At 39.6% G+C, this 21,762-nt stretch overlaps 1 protein-coding gene across 3 annotated transcripts; it reads left to right on the top strand.

The window, feature by feature from the left end:
* Positions 1 to 1,201: 1,201 nt before the first annotated feature.
* On the top strand, positions 1,202 to 20,317 carry atf2 (activating transcription factor 2). Of its 3 annotated transcripts, XM_067603585.1 has the most exons (12): positions 1,206 to 1,335; positions 1,988 to 2,060; positions 3,528 to 3,624; positions 3,709 to 3,827; positions 3,913 to 4,038; positions 4,497 to 4,675; positions 5,911 to 6,025; positions 8,103 to 8,195; positions 11,866 to 12,108; positions 12,976 to 13,182; positions 15,780 to 15,885; positions 18,253 to 20,317. In XM_067603585.1, exons 2-12 carry the CDS (start codon positions 2,013 to 2,015, stop codon positions 18,489 to 18,491), a joined length of 1,572 nt encoding a protein of 523 aa, XP_067459686.1. In that variant the 5' UTR covers positions 1,206 to 1,335; positions 1,988 to 2,012; the 3' UTR covers positions 18,492 to 20,317. The 3 variants fall into 3 exon arrangements, with proteins under 3 accessions (XP_067459689.1, XP_067459686.1, XP_067459687.1); XM_067603588.1 differs by lacking the exon at positions 8,103 to 8,195 and having other exon boundaries at positions 1,202 to 1,335; XM_067603586.1 differs by lacking the exon at positions 1,206 to 1,335 and having other exon boundaries at positions 1,342 to 2,060.
* Positions 20,318 to 21,762: the final 1,445 nt, after the last annotated feature.

The raw sequence follows: 21,762 nt of genomic DNA, 5'->3' as shown, positions 1-21,762 counted from the left end.
AAGAGGGAATTGATGCTAAAAAGACTGTAAATGTGACAGATATCCATTTTGAATGACTAACTCAGACTGCTGAAGCCTCATAAGCTTCAGATAAACTTGTAATACACTTTTGCACAAAATGACTGTGTGGACACACTGTTGATTTTGGCCTCCATCACTTACACTCAAAGCACATTGGAAGGGGATCTTTTAACAGCCAGTATGAACAGGAGGAATAATTATAGTGAGGAAAACCTCTTTCCATGTTCGTATGGACACCTGACCATTGTTTTAAGACACATTTGGAAAAATTGTGAACCTATCCTTTAAGTAGTCTAAAAGTGAAATTCAAAAAGCCATTTATATTAGGGGAAGAACTAGAAAACATTTGCTTTGTGTATGCGAAATACCATTCAGGTTTTGAGATTTACCACAAAACACAAAGAGTAAATGTTATTTAAAACACAGTTGCAACAGAATGCCTATTTTTTTATTTATTTAAAATACATTCCTGTCCATCTGTTCAAAAACTAGAATCAGAATCAGCTTTATTGGACAAGTATGTTTACACATACAAGGCGTTTGGCTCTGGTTTCTAGTGGCTCTCAATATTTTTACACACAACATTCTTCAGGAAGATACTGTACACATGAAGATGCAGCCAAAACAAGGACAACAAAGCCGAACAAAGATAATTAAACACAAACATATCACTATTATGTAGTACTACTGGATTATGGACAATCATGATGAATAAATACATAATAGATTCTGGCTCCTGGTCAGTGTAAATCAAATTCTAAGCTCTTTTAACGCATTTCAAAGTCAAAGTTCCTCTTCAGCTCGGGCCTTGACTTATTGAATGTACATTATGTAAAATTTAGCACAACAGAAAATAACATTTAATGGGGAAAAAAGGAAAGTCTCTCCTCCGAGCTTATGAAGAACTGAAAATATTTAATGACCTCTAGAGCAACTATGAGTGCAGACTATTATTATTATTATTAGTGGTAGTAGTAGTATTTCATTAACTTGTTTGTAAATGTATTTCCAATATTATTTATGTTATACTATTATTTCATATAATTTATCTTTCTTATCAAATCTTATTTTAAGTCAAATCTTATCAAGTCTTATTTTATCTTCTCTATCTTTTCTCATCTGTGCCTTGGATGTTCAGAGGTGTTTATTGTTGTTATTGTTTATACCTTGATGTTTCGAAATGAATCACTCAATAATAAAAAAAAGATAAATCAGAGCGCGTCAGAATGAGACGTTTACGGAAGAGTCCACGCTACTCTCGCGATACATCGCTACGAACGTGGGATTTTGGACATCAAGGGTTGTGGCTGAGGGGTAAGTGTCCACTTAAACTGAGTGCGAACGGGTACAAAGCTTCTGCAAAATACATAATTTGTGGCACTGTGAGGGACTTGTCCTCCTTTACTATTAACGGACTCGAAATAAACGTTGACATGTCCTCTGTTGACAGTGATATTTAGGTACAAACATGGCGACGATTGTATGTTAGCGCAGGGCTAAGGCTATTTCATGGAAACGACTGGAACAGATGATCGCTCCCCCTGCAATTATAACGTTATTAGGTTTTGTGTGATGCCTTTTTTTCTTCATGAGAGGTTATCTTGACAACATAGAGAGCCAGTAGAAGTTATCAGCTCAGGATATGTCCGCCTCAGTCGCGTATTTGGACAAAGATAAGTAGAGAATTTAGCGTCTTTTATTAGGAGACTGAGGTGTAAACAACCAAAGCAACCGCCCATCATCGACCAGCTTTGTCCACGTTTCTTGTTGTCATTTTTGAGGACTTTCACCTTCACAGAAATATTTTAACGGTCATTGATAGTCACACATTTCTCGACAACACCTCTGTCCATTTCCTTAAATGTATTTTAGCTTTAGCCACAATGTTGACTGTACATCTCAAAGGATCCAAGACATTATTTGTAAACAGTTAACCCGCTTGTGCTTTTTTCCTGTTTCATTTCAGGGCGACATTACAGGAATTCCTTAATATGAGTGATGATAAACCTTTCCAATGCACTGCTCCTGGTTGTGGACAGGTAAGTCAACTCTGTTCTCAAAAATGTCACTTTTTGTGTCATTACTTCAAATTATTATGTAAAGCTGCACACACAGGCCAACGGCTGGATGAACATGTTTTGGGGCCCCTGTTGCATCCAAGTCCTCCCTCAAGTTCAGTGCACACTATAGGTGGCAGCTTCATTGTATTTTACCAGCCAGTACCCCTTTACCAGAATACTACCTGGCTCCAGGTTTTCAGTGTGTCATAGTTTGTAATTGATGAAGTGATGAAACACAACTTCATTTTGGGAAAATGCACCATGTGAGCACAATATAAACTAAAATTGTAAGGATGTTATAACTAGATTTTGGACACAAATAGGGCCATGAGATTATATAACAATGTCATACCCAGTTGATGTTGCACTTTAGTGGTGCAGATTCCCAAACAAATACCCAAGTTATCAAATTACCATAAAGCAGGTGACACACAGTGAGGAGTTGCTTGCTTCACTCGTACAGGCTTGGACAGGCCTAAAACCAGGATTTTCAAAATGCTGAAGTCATAAGTCCAAGCAGTCCCCCCTCAACCCATAAACAATTTTGAAGAGACATTAAAGAAATCTGAAATGTGTAAATTTTCATATTTTACCATTTTAACTAATTCAACTATATGTATATATGTCATATATATTTATAATATGTGTTCGACTGGGTCGAGATCTGGTGACTGCGAAGATCATAGCATATGATTCACATCATTTTCGTACTCATCAAACCATTCAGTGACCCCTCGTGCCCTATAGATGGGGGCATTGTCATCCTGGAAGAGACCACTTCCATCAGGATAGAAATATTTCATCATAGGATAAAGGTGATCACTCAGAACAACTTTGTATTGATTTGCATTGACCCTTCCCTCAAGGGGACCCAAACCATGCCAGCAAAATGCCCCCCACAGCATAACAGAGTCACCAGATCCCCTCGCTGTAGGGGTCAAGCATTCAGACCTGTACCAGTTTTTCCTTTAATTTGTCACCTGTCTATAAATTCATTTTAAAACAGTTGCATGGACCAGAGTTTCCCAACATTGTGGTCTAAAAGTTTTATCTCCACTCTTCCAGGAATTGCACTTTGGTGGGGACAAATTGTATTTATTAATTTATGTTGTTCATCATTTTTCTGGCCCTAAAAAGTGTTGAATTTAAAGGTGGTCATCATATCTTCAATGAGATTATAATGTTCAGGTTTATAACAGCTGTTTTAAAGAGGTGTTTATTAATGTTAAAGGTCATTTTGAGGGCTGGTATATTGTGTTATCTCAAGACGTGTTTCTAATATTTACTCTTCTCTTATTGATATAAATGAGATGGACAAAAGCATAATAGATGTTTAAACTGACTGCCTCCAGGTAATGGAGGACATGTGCAATGTGTGCTCCAGATCTTATTCTTCTAGATCCTGTCTCATTGTCCTGCATGTCTTCTTTTTTTGACCTCACATAGAGATTTACAAATGAAGACCACTTGGCTGTCCACAAACACAAACATGAGATGACCCTGAAGTTTGGCCCAGCGAGAAATGACAGTGTCATTATTGCTGGTAAGAGCTCTTGAAGTTGAGAGATATTGATGTAATTGATACTTGTCAACCAGTGTGTGTACTAGAGGTTTTCCTCCATTGCAGACCAAACCCCTACACCCACCCGCTTTTTGAAGAACTGCGAAGAGGTCGGACTGTTCAATGAACTCGCAAGCCCGTTCGACCATGACTTCAAAAAAGCAACTGAAGATGACATTAAGAAGGTTGTTCCTGTTGTTAAACTCACCTTCAGCAGATCATCATCTCTGAATTGTTCTAACAAGGTGATTGATTCTTATTTTTCTGTAGTTACCACTGGATTTGTCACCTCTCGCAACACCTATCATACGCAACAAAACGGAGGCACCCACAGCTTTGGAGGCGCATCGAGATAGCCCTCTGCCTCACCCCGAATCTACTACAAATGACGACAAGGTAAACTCTTTGAAATAAGCTGGTTTCTGGTATTTGTGCTTATCAAAGAGGTCACAGGGTAGTCATCAAAAGTGATTAAATGGTCTTCTTCTGCTTCTGTGATTGGTAATTTACTCTTGAATATGCAGATCCTCTACTTTTAATATTAATTTAATAACCGATTGGATTACTTTGGTTGTTTCAATTTGACTTTGTCTCAACTTCCAAAGATGATACTTTTGTCCTATTCTGTGAAAAATACTAATAGTACTGCACAGAATGATTATCCAGAGAAATTTGTGCGAGATATAAGATTTGAACTAATATGATTTTATTCCTTTCTGTAGGTAATTTCTACTATTTAGGAAAAAAAGATAGTGAAATCTGGGTACATTTTGTCATTTAAAGTAATTTACAATTTACTAGTCTGGTGTTCATTAAACACTTGGTGCAGCTAAGATCTTGTATGATGTTTTCAGGACTTATCTTTGCAGCCAGCCTCACTGCCAGCATCCACTATAGTCCATCCTGCATCCCTCCAAGTTCCCAATGTACTTCTAGCAACCTCAGAGGCTAATGTTGTAATACAGCAAGCTCTCCCATCGCCAACTTCTAGCTCTGTTATTACCCAAGTCCCATCGACTAATAGGCCTATAGTGTAAGTAACTCAAAATGTCCATTTTTAAGAATCATAGTTTTATCAAGTCATAGTTTCTTTTTATTATTATTTGTGTGGAGTTTCGTCTGTGTGAGGCATGTGCTTGTTTTGTTTTTGATTTATTTGCAGGATTTTTTATTTTTGGCTGTAGATCTCATAAGTCCCGTCTTCAAAAATGGCATCAGTATTGCTCAAACAGCTCCTAATAAGTTTCTGAGTGGTGAAATAAAGAGTGGAAATTTTACACATAATCATCCCTGTCACAATGTATGTTCAGTGTGTATAAAGGCTTTATTGAGCCTTTACACTGTATTGTATTTTGTTTTGAGGCTCTTGTCATTTTAACAAAGATACAACAATTATTATTTTAACGTTCAACATCTACATTTTCCATTGAGGCACAAAATTCAAACATCATGGAAACTGTAGTTATTGAACTCTAATTAAATAATTGTATAATTGTGAAATGATCACATGCTCAGATTTACCTGCCATGTAGATTAGTAGATATAATTTTAGGCTCATTGACAAAAAAACATCAGGATCACCTCAGTGCTTGTCACAGCTACAGTAAGTTTCAAGTAAGGTCAAAGGTGAGTTAAATTGGATTTGTTTAAGATCTGTCTGAACAATCATCTATGCAGGGACACATGGACATGCAGTATAATATTATAATTATAAATCTGTGTTTTGTGGAGTCCTTGTGGCCCCATACCTCAGCAGTTAAGATGGCTAAATGATAATTATAGCCAAAAGTATTATAAAAAAAGAATTTGTAGTAGTAATAATACAATTAGAAGAAATTATGAACCCAAAACAACTTGAAAAAGAGGTTCACACACTGTACGTAAAGACCTCCAGTATTAAAATAAATGTTTGAGGAAGCCTGACAGAGATGATTTGGTGTGTTTAACCAATAAAGGAATCGCTTAAGAAGCAAATGTCCATATCTTGACAAGACTGATGTCACTTATGGGGTCTAATGTGACAATAAAACATGTTCTTTTAATAATGTTGCTTGAACCTGTTGCTGTATTATTTACTTTAAGTCCTGTTTGAGTTGCATTCTGTTTTGTTTCAATGTTATCCTCCCATCAGTTGTTGCTTGAATATGACAGAATATTGTTTATTAGTCGCCACCTTTGTCATCAGTTTGTGACAGATTCTGTTTTGTGTATTTATCATGAAATTGATTTGTATTTCACTTACTTTGTTTTCTTTCTTTCCTCCTTCAGCCCAGTGTCTGGCACCTTCCCTGTGCTCTTACAGCTGCCTAACGGTCAGACCATGCCAGTCGCTATACCTGCGTCTATTACAAGCTCAAGTGTACATATTCCAACTACAATCCCTGTGAGTGTTTTGCTGGTTTTATGTTGTTACCAATGTGTGTCTCAGTGTGTTAAAGCTGAGTTTTAAGACATTGTTTGAAATTTGAAATCAGCCTTTTTGTTATTGCTGTTTCTGATATTTTGGCGACTAATTGATTGATACAGTCAGAGAATTATGGATACATGCAATTTTAGTCTCTTAACAAATATGGGATGTCATTAACAAGTAAATTAGTAACAAATTATTTCTCACCTCAAGGTCCATTTAGTAGCTGTTCTGTAACTTTTGATCATATCACATGATCTTCATGTGAATGTTTAAATTTCCTTTTTATTTCAATATTTTAAGGATTTATTGTTCATGTTGGCTTCAGAGTTCGTTCTTAACCTTGAAAACAACATTTGACAAAATAATCTCAAGGTCCATTTAGTAGCTGTTCTGGAACTTTCAATCATGTCACAAAGCTCCAGAACAACTGCTAAATGGACCTTGAGGTGGAATTGTTTTGTCAGCTGCTATTTTCAAGGACGAGAATGAACAAAAGCATTTGTTTTCTCAAGGCGAGTAATTTTAGATGACTATTTTAATCCAGTGTATAGAAAACAACGTGATTTATGTGTGAAATATTGGCCCTTTGCATCCAGATGATGCATCATGCAGATTTAACATACAGCACATCATTTCCATGGGAAGAACGCGACTTTAGTTCACTCTTTGCTTGCATTATCCAAGTTTTAAATTTGAGATTGTGCACGGATATTGGTTTACATCAGTAAGTCCTTTTCAAATGACATTCAGACAATAGTGATACATTAGTGCCACATGTTCTCTTTGCTCTACTTGGACAGAGGGAGTATTTACAACGTTGGCACTGCAGATTTGGCAGTCAGTTCAAATCTGGAGAGCTTGAGTGAAATAATAGACTTTAGAGCACAACTGTGCGTCTCTGTGGGAAAGACACAGGACTTGGCTTAAGCACAGCAGGCACTGATCCAGGATACTTCACTGCTGTCATGGGCATCACGGAGGCTTAGTAGTTAGCACTGTTGTCTGCGTTCGAACCTCAGCCGTCCCAGGTCCTTTCTGTATGGAGTTTGCATGTTCTCCCCGTGTTTGCGTGGGTTTCCGCCAGTTGCTCCAGGTTCTTTCCACTATCAAAGGCATATATGTTAGGGTTAATACTCCTGTCAGTGCCCCTGACCACTGGCAAAAAAAGTTTTGAAAGAGTTGGTCCCTGTATGCTGAACCACGGCTGCCTACTGTTCTAGGTGTATAGGATGAGTCAAACGCAGGGGATAAATTATGTTTCATTGTATGTGTGCTGAGACATGACAATAAAGAAATCTTAAAAAAGAAAAAAGAATTCTGTCCTTGGACAGTCAGAATGAACACTCTTGATTTCTGGCAGCGCAGACAGATGATACTGCTGATGTGTTTTGCAGTCCAATTATAACTGCAACCCATGACAGTGTCTCGTATTGGAAATACATATGCAAAGGTTTTTTTGATATCTTTTGAACTCCCCCATGTGGAAGCTTGTCTTGTTGTTCACTGTAGTCCTGATTGTCTGTATGGAACACTGAGCGGCCAATGATCATCTCCTGATAGTGGCACAGCAGGGAAAAAACCTATCTTCCCGGTCTGTGGGGACTGGGAAAGCTGTTGACAAGTTAAGGAGGGCAAAAGTAGATGAGAACATAAGCCACCAGTGGGCCTCCCTTTCACTCAATCATCTCCTCCCCCCCTTCTTTCTTTTTCTCCCTCTCTAGCCCCCACCCTCCCTCACCCTCCCTCTGTCTCATTGTCAGCGGCTGTGAGAGGAGGCCTGGCTTCGGCCTTCAGACTCGTGTCTCTCCATCCTCTCTTCAGCTTCCCATATGCTCTCACGCAGGCAGGCAGAGGTTCATTAGTGTGCACACTGCATCTCCATGTGGCGTAACTTCCACAAAATAACAGGCCATCCAACCTAATGAGACTGAGATATGAGGAAACTCTGAGAGCCTGCCGCGGGTTTGTGTTGTGGGGAGTATTGCCTGCCTTTTTACTGGTGACGACTAATTTTCTCTGTGCTAATCCGTCCCTGTGTCTCTGCCGTCAGCTTGTCAGACCTGTCACCGTAGTGCCTAATGTCCCCGGGATCCCAGGACCTCCCTCGCCACAGCCACAGCCCGCCCAATCAGAGGCAAAGCTGGTATTTATTATCTCTTCTTTTTCATAAACTTTTATTGCCATGTTGAGTGTGTTATTCCCCATCTGAGAGAGATAATAACCAAAGTGATGAGAGAGTTTGACAGTATTTGCTTTCTTTGACCAGATGAGGGTGCTACAGAAAGACTGGATGTGTAGGGTTACATATAGTATGTATGTATGTTGTTAGATTTTAATTACTAATCACCCTTTCATTAATGGACTTTACATCTGGATTTTGCCATATAAAAGATTAAAAAGCTTTTAATTCTTGCAGATTTAGAATAATCCTGCTACTCTTAAGGCAGTATTTTGCATCTGTGTGGTCAAAACAACCCGAAACATTCTCTTTGGGGAAAACACAATCACAGCAGTCTTGTAACCGATTCCTACAGTATAAAAAGCGATGGTTAAAGGGCAGGGATATGAAGTGTTGTGAGGAAGATCAGTGGCAACGTGATGAAGCACGAACCACAAAACCTGTAAGTGTTCGCAGCATGCTATGCCTGAGGAAATTAACAGATAAACTGCGGACAGGAGGTGTGAGTGTGTTGGGAGGGAAGGATTGATCCTGACTGGCGAGGAGGAGGAGGAGGAGGAGTAGGAAGAGGAGGGAGAGGGGGTTGGTTGTCGGGGATCATGGGGTATGGAGATGACAAACACGGAGACAGCGCCATGCTCAGCACACCGTCACCGGGGCCAACCAGAGGGGGGCTACCAGTGAAAACCAGCTGGGGGCATCCTGGCACACACTCAGCGAGGCACATTAAGTCGGCCTCACCCTGCATGGAACCTTTTGTTCAGCAGAATCCTGCCTGACCTGCACCCCCCCCCCCCCCCCCCCCCCTTACTCCCGGTGCCTCCCACCACACTCAGCTCATCAGCAAACACCTAATGAGCCCGCGTCAAGAAAACAGACCCCCGCTCAACCTGCCTCCTCCCAGCCCCCACTTAGATCTCAGGGGGCACAGAGACGGCACTTTACAAGGACTGATGATGCTGCAAAGACCACAATAATGATAATTAACTTGCTGAATTTAGAAGATTATGCTGTTAATTAGTTGCAAAATAAAGATAAGTAATATAGTAGCAGATGGTTGAATAACACCCATGAGATGGAGGGTTATTACACTGATGAGGTTTCCATGGCAGAGATGAAATATGAATCTGACTGGCTTTTCCCTCTTTCTATGGGCCATTCCAAGAGAATAATATCTTGTTTCTGCCAGAAGAGCTTCTGGAAGGGTATTACACGATAAACTAATTTGGTAGATAGATTGGTCTGGCAAAGGTAGTTGTTAGAATAACACGGTCCTCAGTTTTCTCATGTAAATGTATTCCCTGTCACTTTGTTATTGCTTCGAAAGGCTCATTCACTTTAACCTTGTTTGCTCAGTGTTTGATGCTAGAGGAATTGGCCTGTGAATCATGGACACCAATCTGTAAAGAAGTAGTTTCTGTGAATGGGTTTGTGTATCATATTCATCCATAGTGTTCAAAACAGTAATTTTTGGATGGTTTAGGTTACATTATGTGCTGTGGATGTCCTTCGGCTTTGGTATCGGATAAGATTTCAGCCTGAACTTATGCAAAATAAATCTGAGGAGTGTGTTGACGGTTCCTTTTTTGCCTTGTTACTTTGCAAGATTATTTTAATCCTATTTGTAAAAAAAATGTTTAACTTCCTTTACTATTTTTTCCAGTTTAGTTCATTTTTTTATTTTAGAGCCCTATTTTATTTGAGTTTTTTCTCAAATTTGGGACAAAAGGAACATTACAGTACATGTAGAGGGTGGATATCTCCTTAGTAAACATCAGTAAACTGCTTCTAGTACACAGTGCTGTAATTTCATTGAAGCAAAATGTTACAGTCTGCTCACTAACTGCTTAATACTCATGGTAGTTCTGGTGTGGTCAGCCATCTTTTGGTACCTCTTTCCTCCACTTCTTTTGTATTCTTGTAGACAGTAGAGTTGTGTCTTGAAATCTGTTGGGTTTCTCATTTCATTAAATGTTCCCACAGCTGTTTAAAGATGCTAAGCACTTCTGTTACTTGATGGTTTGTTTTTAAAATGATGCCACACACTGCTTGCTCATTTACAACCTGTAATACATGTTTTGCATGTGCTAGAGGTAGGCTGAGTAGGCCTGTGTCTAATTTAAGTTAGTTTTGGATGACCTGATTTCAATTTTTTATTTGCATTTTTAGAAAAAGGTTAGAGTTTTCAGTGATCAATGTAAATAAACAATTTTGTATGTATGGTTAGGCTAACCCATTGTTGCTAACTTTGGAGCTAACCCCTTCACTTTCCCAGCACTTGGGGAAACAACAGACGTGACTTTTTGGCATTATTAACTGTTACACTGGAGTCTGTACTGTACATTTACTGCCAGACTGACAACTTACTACTAACCTTTACCTCTGCTCCGCTTGCATCCTCCGTCACTTTCCTGCCGCTCACTCTTTTCCCACTCACTACGCCAACATACTATGCAATGCCGTATTCCTTAATGGAGTTACACGGGAAGTCGATTTTTTTTTGGCTTCACACGCCACTGAGCAACTTTCATAAGAATGAGCAGAGCCCCGCCTTCGACGCTGTATCCAGTTCTCTTTATACATCCATGGCATGAAGCAAAAAAAAAATCAACCTGCCGGTATGAAAGTACCCGGATCTTCCGCATTGTGCGGCCCATAGAGCATGCGCACTTGTGACTTTCACTGGCCGAGTCGGCTACTTCCGGTTTAGCCCTCCGGCTAACTTGGACGGGGATAAAACAATTCAATCATGCGGCTCTTCTAGGCTTTTGAAATGTGATCAGACCGAACGGATTTAATTCTGATAGTGAGACACGTCATTTCGTGGGGGTTGTGACGCTCAGAAAAATTTATCCGCTGATTTACAGATGTCTCTTTCACAATGTAAGTCTATGGGAAAAAGTCTTTTTGGGCCAGTGTGCATCACGTGACGTTGTAATTACATGGTTTGACCACTATGTCAAATTGGCTTCAAAGCCTGGCGCTCTTCCTGTATCCAGTTCTCTTTATACATCCATGCACAGAGGTAGACTCACGTACCTGAACAGCGCTGCACAGAGACTCCTAAACGCTATTGATTTCCGAATTAATGGATGGCGTTATTTTTGACATTAAAAATTATATTTTTGGCCTGGCGGGAGTTCTTGTTGTTATAATTATAGGAGAAACACTGATTCGGTAAACGTTGAGTTCCGTTAGACCCAGCAGTCTCCATTAGGTTGGGTGAGTTCAAAGTTGTGAAAACAAGGGGGGTGTTTTGAATACAATGAGAATTTGGTCGGACGAGAGCATATCGACCAACTAATCGACCAGGAGACTACAGCCCTACAATTCTGGTTCCTTTTTATGATTTTAGTGTCAATTAATGACAACCACTGCTTGCAAGATCATAATCACATTTGAATATAGTGAAAAACATGTGCTATGACAGCCAGTGAAAATTAATTTTGATACCCTCCTTCAAAAATGTTAGCTGTTAAATTCACACTTTAAATTTGCTGAATGATTAGGGTTATGACTTCCTTTTTACAGTATTTACATTACTGAATAAACAACTTTTCATTGTGTATTAATTAGTACTTGTTTGTATGAACATTTTCCTGACTTTTTTCCCTTGTGGTGATTTTCTCCCCAGAAACTGAAAGCCACGCTAAGCCAGCAGCTTCCTCAGGTAACCAATGGAGATGGTGGTGAAGTCCAGAGCAGTGCTGTAACTCACACTGCTGCTCCTGCTTCTCCAGCCCCGACCCCCACCCCAACTCCAGCCCCGGCCGCAGCCGTGGCCCTGACTCCAGCTCCAGTTCCTCACCTGCCCACAACTGAGGAACCTTCTCCCCATTCCCTCCAGCAGCCAGCCACCTCCACCACAGAGACACCTGTAAGTATTCAGACATGCAGTGTTCGGACAAGTATTTCACCAGTGTTCTTTGGAAGAAATGTTTTTCTTTGTCAGTCTGTAATCTGTGGCTATGTGTGCATGAAGAATAATAATTTTTTTTGTTTATCAGAACATGTTATCAAGGTCAAAACACCACATTTACTAGGCATGTTCATTCAGTGTGTCAGAAAGTGCAGATAGGGGTCCTATTAAATGAATACAGTACTATTGAATGTTGGTACTTTTTTAGTAGCCATACTAATGAAAAGCTTTCATCAAATGGTGATATGATATTGTTTACTAATTCTTTGATCAGATAGTTCCTTATTTGAATTTAAATGTTGTCAATTTTACACAAAGTATAGTTTGGCTCCTTGTGTTTAGACAAAATTTATTTTTTCTTAAATGAAAAAAGGGTTTTGTAGAAAAACATGTTTTCAGGTTTCAAAGTAAGGTATCGTATCATATCAGCACTATCAGAATAGATACATCAATGTGCTTGTTAGCTCTCTTTTAGCTCTGAGAATAATTCCTGCCTGTATTAAAGCATTTTGTAAGCACAGCAGCATAATGCGGGGGTTGTTTTTAACACATCAAGTTGACCTCACACTAAGTGTAAAGTGTAAGCAAACACTTTAAAATGGGTCAGTAGGTGAAAGTATTTTCCTGCTCAGCATATAAATGCATCTAAAATAAGAAAATAATAGGATTAGTAACTGTAACTGCAGTATTGTGAGCTTGTAACCACAGCAGCTCAGTTCTCTGTGTGCAGTGTGCAGTGCTGCACAGTGATGTCAGCAGTAGATTACAGATGCGGCGGTGGTTTCGTTCTGCTAGTTATTTTCCTGTATTATTATTATCATACAGGCTTCCCCTGTGCCCCCTGCCCAAAACCCTCCAAGCACAGGGGGTCGGCGGCGCAGAACCACAAGTGAAGACCCCGATGAGAAGCGGCGCAAGTTCCTGGAGCGTAACAGGGCTGCTGCTTCTCGCTGCAGGCAGAAAAGGAAAGTGTGGGTCCAGTCCCTGGAGAAGAAGGCTGAGGACCTCAACTCCATGAATGGACAGCTTCAGGTACTTTTTTACTTTTTTCCCCTCAGCTAGTGCATGTGAAAACCATAACTTCATCTGTCTCTGGGTTTGTGCTCACATGTGTCAGTCTGTGTACGTATGCATGACTATGTCTGTTTATCATCGTGTGCTGTGGGTGTAAGCGTGTGTACGCAGACTTTTCCCTTCTGTGGTGATGAAGTCATTAAAGCCCATTAAGAAGAGATGCCGTGTGACAGCCGCGGTGTGTGAGCCCCTTACATCGATATGTCCCTGTCAATAAAGATGTATCCTCCAGATGTCAGCCGCACACAAGCGTGTCTTCGCTTCTGTCTCAGCAGTTTACTGAATGGCCTCAAAAATCTCCTAGGGAAAGGTGTCTTTTTGAACCTTCATTTAGCTGGAAGCAATTAGGATCTGATGCTGACAAGTTCGAAACAGTTCATGTATCTGCTGTCTCTGTTGATAAGTGTGAGCCGGGGGTGCGGCACATCGGTGTTCCAGACAATTAAATGAGATGTGGTGTTTATTTTGCTCACTGTCTTATTTTTCTATGAAAGCAGAGTAAGACGTGGAGGCTGGAGGAGGGGATAGACAGCGGTGGAAGGAAATGGGTTCATGTCGTTAATATCTGGTTCAAAAACAAGTTATCACCACTTGTCATGGGTGCGCTAGCTGAGATTTTATTTAAATGTAGGTAGATGAAAGGGGAAGGATAGGTGAGTGAATTGGGTTATAAACAAGAAGAGCATCGCTGTTAACTACAAAGAAGGGAACAACATGTGGCAGAGAATAAAAAGGCGCTTTATATGAAGGCATTAATCAGCAGTGCAGTTTTTGTAAAAAAAAAAAAAAAAAATTAAAAAAACCCCATGCTGACATGGGCCAGCTGATCAGTGAAACTGCTTCTAATGATGCACAATTATTTTAACATCATATCCTTAACTGGCTTTTTAATGAGGTGTCAGACCAAGCAGCTCACAGGGCTCCCAGCATCACCCTAGGCCCATTTGCTCAGTTTCGATTAATTCGCAAAGTTAGAAACAAGTTTAACTCTGAAAAGTCCTGTTTTAGTCCTGTATAAAATTCCAGGTATGATGCAGTTTAATGATACTGTTCCTTGAACGGTGAGTAAATGTTTTTTGTGTCACTAACAGCTCTGACATGTATTTCTCCCTCTGTGCGTTAGGGTTAGAAGTCAACCAAACACTTTGTATTATCTCTTTTAAGCTGTAATAGTTACCAGTTTTTCACATCCAACTAGTGAAATTGCATTTTGTAAAGGATGTTTGGCATCTCTGACTTTTGTCTTTGGAACAAATTGGAAGGACAGTTTTAAACAACGCCTGTGTTTATATTGGCATTAAATGGCAGCAGCCATGGTGGAAGCGCAGCGAAAATGGCACTGGCTACATATGATACATACGCTCCTTCCAGCTGTGTTTAAATCTGTCTCACAATAGCTCAACCCTGCCAACAGCAGCAAGACTAAACAGATGGAATCAAATAAATTGGCTGCTTTTAGACTAATAGATTAAGCCGCCCATAGTCCTTTAAAGGAGAAGAGAAGGAGCTTAAATCTGCCATTGGGTGTTCCGCGGGCCCCTGGCCGCTCTAAATCCAGTTAAAGTCACCTTCAGCGTAATGTGGCTCTCTTTTACGACATGCAGAAATCTTCAGCTCCCCTGGGAGCTGTAACGGCACGAGAGTGTAAATCTCAGCAGCATCTACAAAGTTGCAGTGACAATTCGAACAGCTCACCTATGACAAATGTGCTGGTCAGTAGCTGGTGAAGGCTTATAATTATTGCGCAGGAAAAACATAAATGAAGAAGTGCATCATACTATTCTGAATTCATCCATTATGTTGTTACTTTTCCACAAGAAAATATGAGTATTTCTGCAGTCATGTTGTGGTCATGTGGGATTACTGTACAGAGGAGGTCTTGAGAATTAACCATTAATAATTGGCATTGAAATCCCATGTTGGATAAAAGATACACCTGTACATTTAGAGAGGGAACAAACCCACATTCAACCACATTTTGGTGTATGTACTGTATTGTTTTAGGTGGATTTTTACTTGTGTCAACATGTGGTTTGGAATCGTGGCTTCAAACTAGAGCTAGACCAATAAATCAGGAAGCTGACACACTTGCAGATATTAGCTTAAATGTTTAAGATATGTTTGAGATATCGCCTTTACACAGTTTGTCCACCAGAGAGCACTGACGCGTTTCATTTTAACTGTAAAGTGTCTCACTTAGGTAATATCTTGGTCACAATTCTTAGAAAAAAACTAAGGGATTCTTAACAAAAATGTTCGCATATGTATGTTATATGTTGATTTTTAAAAAATATCATTATTGGATTTTTTTAACTCTCAAATATTGATATCGATATCCCCTTTAAAAAGTATCGGTCAGGCTCTAGGTTAAACACAAACTCATTTAATAAAATTTGAATATAATCTAAATCCTATTGTAATGAACTGGAATTTGACTTCTGTAAGGTTTGAACCATATGCACATGCTATCTTCTTTGTCCTCATATCTGACACACTGTAATGCTCCAGAGTGACCATTTTATTAAGTGCTGCTGTATGTCTCCTTTCTCCCAAAGAGTGAAGTCACCCTGCTGAGAAACGAAGTGGCTCAGCTAAAGCAGCTTCTTCTGGCTCATAAAGATTGCCCTGTAACCGCCATGCAGAAGAAATCTGGCTATCACAGTGAGTAATGCTCCATTATTCTCAGCCCGAGGCTTCCAGTGAAACGCGTCGGAAATGAGCTCCAGCCAACCACTAGAAGCACATGTCTTACTTACGGCCAAACAGAAAAGAGCTATTGACATATTAGATCTCTTTTTTTCTTTCTTTTTTTTTTGGTTTGTTTTTGGAAAAACTTCGCAAAAGTTCAGATATTTATGGGCAGGTGTTTGTTTGAGACAAATTCTCACTGGCAGTGTGATGTCATGTCCGAATCCTTTCAAGAGGCCACAGGTGGTATCTACGAGCAAGCGATTGTTTTCTCCTCATTTGACACCGAAATCAACATTTGTTAGATGAAGCTAAATGTCATCTGAGTTTCTCAGAAACCAAATATTTGGGTTATTTGTAACATCTACATATGCTAATTAAAATATAACTTCTAATGTCTTTACTAGACACACAATAATCATCTTTATGAATATTTTAGTCTGTTAGAGGAAACCATTTGTACCCACTTCATTTAAATTTTCTCTTGTCTGTTCAGTATCGTCTCCGTGCCGGCGCTTGTTCTTCACATGATCTCATTTAGAATTATACCACCCATATTTCTTTGTTTCCGAAGACCAGGGGTTCTGTCATTTTGATTTTATGGTCATAACTCACCTTCCCTCACAGATGAGCCGGTATGCAATGAGAACGAACTCGCTCCAAGCCGCTTCTCTACTGTATTCCTAAACGCCTCCGCTGACTTGTATTGACAATGATTGCCTCTGAAATGAGTCCATTAAAGCAGCAAGCTTGACAAGACTGCAGAGCGTTCTCATTGTGGGGTGTCCACCAAGCTTGGCTGTTCATTATGCATCCCTTATAGCTAACCAGCCCACTGACACACGTCATGTGCACTATGGGACTGATGGTTTCCAGGCTAGAGTGGGCTGTCAGAGCCGAATCTCATTTGGTGTCGTCTGGATTGTTGTTTTTTTTAGCAGGATCCACGGATGAATTGGGTCATCTTTCTCATGTCTGTTCTGGTGTTTCGAGACCTTTTTTTTGTGAAAGATGACATTTGGAGCACTTTTTTACCCTGTTTGAAAAAAAATATAACCTCATCCAAATACGCAGGTACATCAGTTCGGCTCATGATGACAGGTGGGGTGGATTTTTAGACGAGCCAAGAAGGAAAAAGAAAAACGTATGGATAATGTGGGCGTGAACAGAGAATGAAATCATCTATTTCACTAATTAGTAAAGCACAATATTTAACTCTGACTGATCCACGACCCTCTCTGTTGTAACGGCCTCATCAAGCTTCTCACTGTTACACGTCCCACAAGGCTACACTGCCCTCCAGACCTGGTAATACCCTTCATCGTCCTGCCCGGGCGTACCCATGGCAGGTGGGAGGACATTATCCAGACTGCCCCGCAAACAAGCCAGGACATGCTTTCACTTGGCACACCGAGCTGTCCATCTGCTTTACAGCAAGCCCCCGAATTCAGAATCCAAGAGAGCAGAGAGCAGAAAGAAGCTCTGGCCGCTCGGGGGGAAGCAGAATTTTTGAGTATTGTGATGTATTAGCCAGCCAGCCCCTAATGTCGTTAGGAGTAATAATGCTTACTTGAACATGGAACAAAACCACCAAGCTGATTTATTCAGAGGTTGACCTTCTGCATAGTAAAACAGCAAGAGAGTTTAGCGCTTTGACATTCACTTACATTAAATCACACGGTCAAAGTCTCGTCAAGAAGACATTTGTATTACACTTCAGTCGCAGCTTATTGCTATGGAATCCATATTTTACATTCTCAAAAACCCAGCCATTAATTACAAAGTGCCATAACAAGTGACTTCATATCATTAGCAATATTAATTATCATTGTGCTCCTTATTCCTTTATGAAACAGAGCATGAGAGTAGAGCCTTTTTTTTTTCCATCAGGATCCAATTAATTCAATGCAACTGCCTAACAGCTGGTGGCATTTCGACTCCAAGTCTTCCCTACTCTCCAGTGTGAGCATCATTAAAATCAGGTGCTGTAATCATCTGTCGCTGCAGTAGTTGGCAAGGTAACAAAAAACAAATGAGAATGCAGTTAGGGATGGGAAACACTGCCACATGCCCCAGAATGTAATGTACCCTTATGATGTGGGTTTAAATTGACATTGGAGCTTTAATTAAAGGAAGGGGTGCAAAAGTAGCATTATGGGGATTAATGAAATGGTTTGCGCACGCCATGTGCAAATAGCTGTTTTACATTCGATTACGTGACAAACCTTTCCTGAGCCTTTCCGGATTATAGCAGGTAAATGCTGTTAATTAAAGCAACAGCAGGAAGCAGCAAATCCAAACATTATAGCGGCTATTTTCTCTTTTTTTCCCCTCACACAGTTTCTGACAAAGAGGAGAGCTGCGAGGAGATGTCCGTCCCCGGCAGCCCCCAGAACGAGGCCATCCAGCACAGCTCCGTCAGCACCTCCAACGGGGTCAGCTCCTCCTCCACGACCCCGGCCGTCTCCGCCCCGTCCAGCGTCGCACCCGCCGCCGCCGCCGCCACCACCACCACGTCAAACGAGAGCACAGAGGAGGGCCTGCCGCGGAGGGGCGCCACCCAGCCTTCAGGGAGTTGATTCATCCCAAACCGTGCCCGAGTTTCATCACTGGAGCGCTGTTGCCTCTTCAATCTCTCTCACAGACAGAGGAAAGGGATTCTCTCGCAGCTTCACTTTGGACCGTACTGTTTTTAATTTATTCTTTATTGCTTTATTTGTTTGGTCCATTTTTGTCCTCCATAGGCAATGCTTTTTAAAAATGCAAATGTTTTCTCTGGAATTGATGAAGACAAAAGAATAGGCACTTTAAGTGTAACGTGAAGATGTAAAACACAAAATGTTTTTTGTATTTATGTGTGACTTATTTATTAATCTTATATATTTTTTTATTTGACAGCGATCAGCCTGCAGGTTGATCCGTGAATTGTTAGAGACTTTACCAAAGTGTGTTGTTGCTCATTTGTAATTTGTTTTGCTTGTTCGTTTTTATGATTTTTAAGAAGCACTATCTTTATGATGATGTCACATAAAGAGCTGTTACTTTTTTTTTTTTTTTTTTTTTTTTTTTTTAAATAATTTGCATTTTCCATTTTGCACATTTTTTGAGAGATGACAGGTTTACCTTTTTAGAGTTCGACAGTCCACACGTTAAGTACTGGCAGCTTTTTAGACGTAGATTTGAATACTGTCACATTACACAAATGTAAATGGCTGAATCTGATTTTAAATTTGACAACTTTTCTGTGAGTGAGATCAGCTGTAGTTGCATCGTGCAGTTTGAATGTTTGAGCTTACCTCTGCCTGTAAAATAGTCTTAAGGAGGTTGGCTGTTTAGAAATGCGTGTTATTTCATTAACATTCCATCTGTAGTCTGATTGTTCCTGAAGCGGTGATTGCAGTACCTTTTCCATTACTCAATCATGGTGATGTTGACTTAATTCAGTGCCATTAATGTTTTTCTATGAATTATTTCCGTACAGTTTTAATGCCGATTAGCTTGATTTGATGGCTGTTCTCTCAGATTAAGGGGTCTCATGAACATAATTGCTCAGTAGAGGAAATATCTTGCTTTGTGTACTGTCTTTGCTTTTATAAGTGACTGTTTATGGCTTTATGCAGAACACTTAGGGACATAATGCTGTTTTCATCAATTGCAATTCTAGATGACATTTTTAGAAAACATTGTAAATAACATCAATGATACATTGTATGTGATCTTTCTAGGTGTTATGTACTTTGTTTTTTTTATAGGATAGTCTGGATCCTGTAGCTGAGCCCTGTTGATCACATGAACTCTGTTAGCAGTTAAAACCTGAATCTTTCAATCATTAGGATAGGCCTTTCAGTGACATGTCATGTAAAATTAAAGCATTCAGATGTGAACTGGAATCACATGCTGCTCCGCTGTTCGACAAGTAACCTAAAGAGGTTGTATATTAGAGTAAACACTACTACTTGTAAGAATTGTGAGCATTTCATCATTGAAATAATCGTAGGAAGCAAATCACTCCATGAAGTCAATTTTGCCTTTTCTCTCTTAGTCCGTACTGGCTTACTACTGTGTAGTTTTACAAGATGCTAACATTGTTTTCTTAAAATATGATTTTTTTAAAAAATTTACTGTTATGTGCTATCTGCATGAGATAATAATTCTCTGCGAGAATTTAACTGTTAATTCGAAAATGTCTCAGTCAGATAAATATCATTAAACAAGTTGTTTCAACTTGGGTTGTGGCTCTAAGTTTATGAAAGCTTTGGTTATTTGTTTTACCTTGGCTTAATTGCTAAAAAAAAAAGGGGTGTGATACTGTGTTGAATGTGTACTTGTAACTTGTGAAAGTTCTGTATAAAATTTGAATTGATAAGTTGTTGTAATAAACCTTTTAATATCTCTTTAAAATCCATCTTTGCTTCCATTTGATTCTCCAGTCTGACTTCACCAGAATATGAAAACAAATCTGTGAAAAGAAAAATGCAAAAATTACATTATATTACATTTACCTATATGAGCTCAAGAGTGAACAAGCTCAGTCTTCATCACGTTTTACCAACTGTTAGAAAGGACAGTGCTTTATTGTAGCTTCCATGTGAAAGATTTCACCTAAAAACATTGTATATTGATGTGAAGTGAAGTGCTGAGGCCATGATGTGTGTCAACTAAAGACACTTTGCTGCTGCTGGTGAACAAAAACATTTCTTGCGGTGTATTCTGCCACCTTGTGGAAGAGTTGATCCATTTTTCTGATGAAATAGTTGCAGCCCTCCTCTGCTGCATGTTTGTTGATTGTGAAAGCAAACTAGAACACTTGGAAGAAGCCTGTATAAACAAATTAAGGACAAACACACTGCAGGCTCAGAAGGATGAAACCCAAGACCACTTTGTTTATTAAATCAAATTTGGGTCTCTGCATTCATATCTTGCACTGTAACTGTAATGTATTTTTATTCTTCTGCCAAACATCTTTATGTGTCTTTCTGTAACACCATGTGTTTCTCTCATATCATTTCTAGAATGACTCTCTGAGCTGCCATTTGTCTTTTAGTATCCACAAAAAGCACAGCTGAAATGGAGCAGCTCTGATGCTGCTGGTGAAATATCAGTCTATAAGTCTCTTAGCTGTCATTGTTTGCATTGGTAACTGAATTCACCACGTGATGACGTGTAGTTAGATAAAAAAAAAAGACCCTAAAACGTCACACAGTCTGCATGATGTTTATGTCAGATGTTAGTTTGTCAGTTATTGTCACAATTGCTGCCTTTTATAGTCACTGACTGAAAGGCTCTTGCGTTGACTTGTTGACATAACTTGTTGGCTCTGCAGGTGTCCAGGTGCATTAGTCTCAAGTTTCAGTCCCATGTACATTCATTCAAATTAACTGATTTGAATATGAAGCCTGCAAATGCTTCAAGATCTCCTTCTGGCAGTAATGAGAGTGTAGCAACAGACTGAAAGATCCTCTATTCTGTCATTTTAGTTCCAGTAGTGTTTATCACTCAGTGACTTTTACTGTATATCATGTTATAACAGTGTAGAAATTGTGTTTATGTGGATTATTGTCAAGTAAGTTATATAAAAACACAAGTTATCTGAGACATTTACTATAACAAGAATAATTCTTTTAGCCAGGCGGATCAGTTGCTCCAAGACTTCAGTTTACAACAAAATAAACGCAGCTTAAATATCTGATTGACAGAAGATGCATCATTACATCAGCCTGGTATTTGTACAAAAGTCATTTAATGCAAATATGACTCACAGCTGAACGATTAATCCACCAGCACCAGCTCTGAATATCCAGCAGGTGGCGTTACATCCAAACCTAAGTCTAAAATGGAGGTGACTGACTT

Source organism: Thunnus thynnus, chromosome 11, assembly GCF_963924715.1.
Source record: "Thunnus thynnus chromosome 11, fThuThy2.1, whole genome shotgun sequence".
NCBI classification, from domain to species: Eukaryota; Metazoa; Chordata; class Actinopteri; order Scombriformes; family Scombridae; genus Thunnus; species Thunnus thynnus.
Note: the sequence above shows the minus strand (reverse complement) of the source record. Positions and strands in the feature narration are given on the sequence as shown.

Bases quoted from the DNA above. Each gene is read 5' to 3' on its own strand.
- atf2 (XM_067603585.1), top strand. From the start codon at position 2,013: ATGAGTGATGATAAACCTTTCCAATGCACTGCTCCTGGTTGTGGACAG. The intron at 2,061-3,527 runs GTAAGTCAACTC...GACCTCACATAG, and splicing joins CTGCTCCTGGTTGTGGACAG to AGATTTACAAATGAAGACCA. The intron at 8,196-11,865 runs GTATTTATTATC...TTTTCTCCCCAG, and splicing joins CCCAATCAGAGGCAAAGCTG to AAACTGAAAGCCACGCTAAG.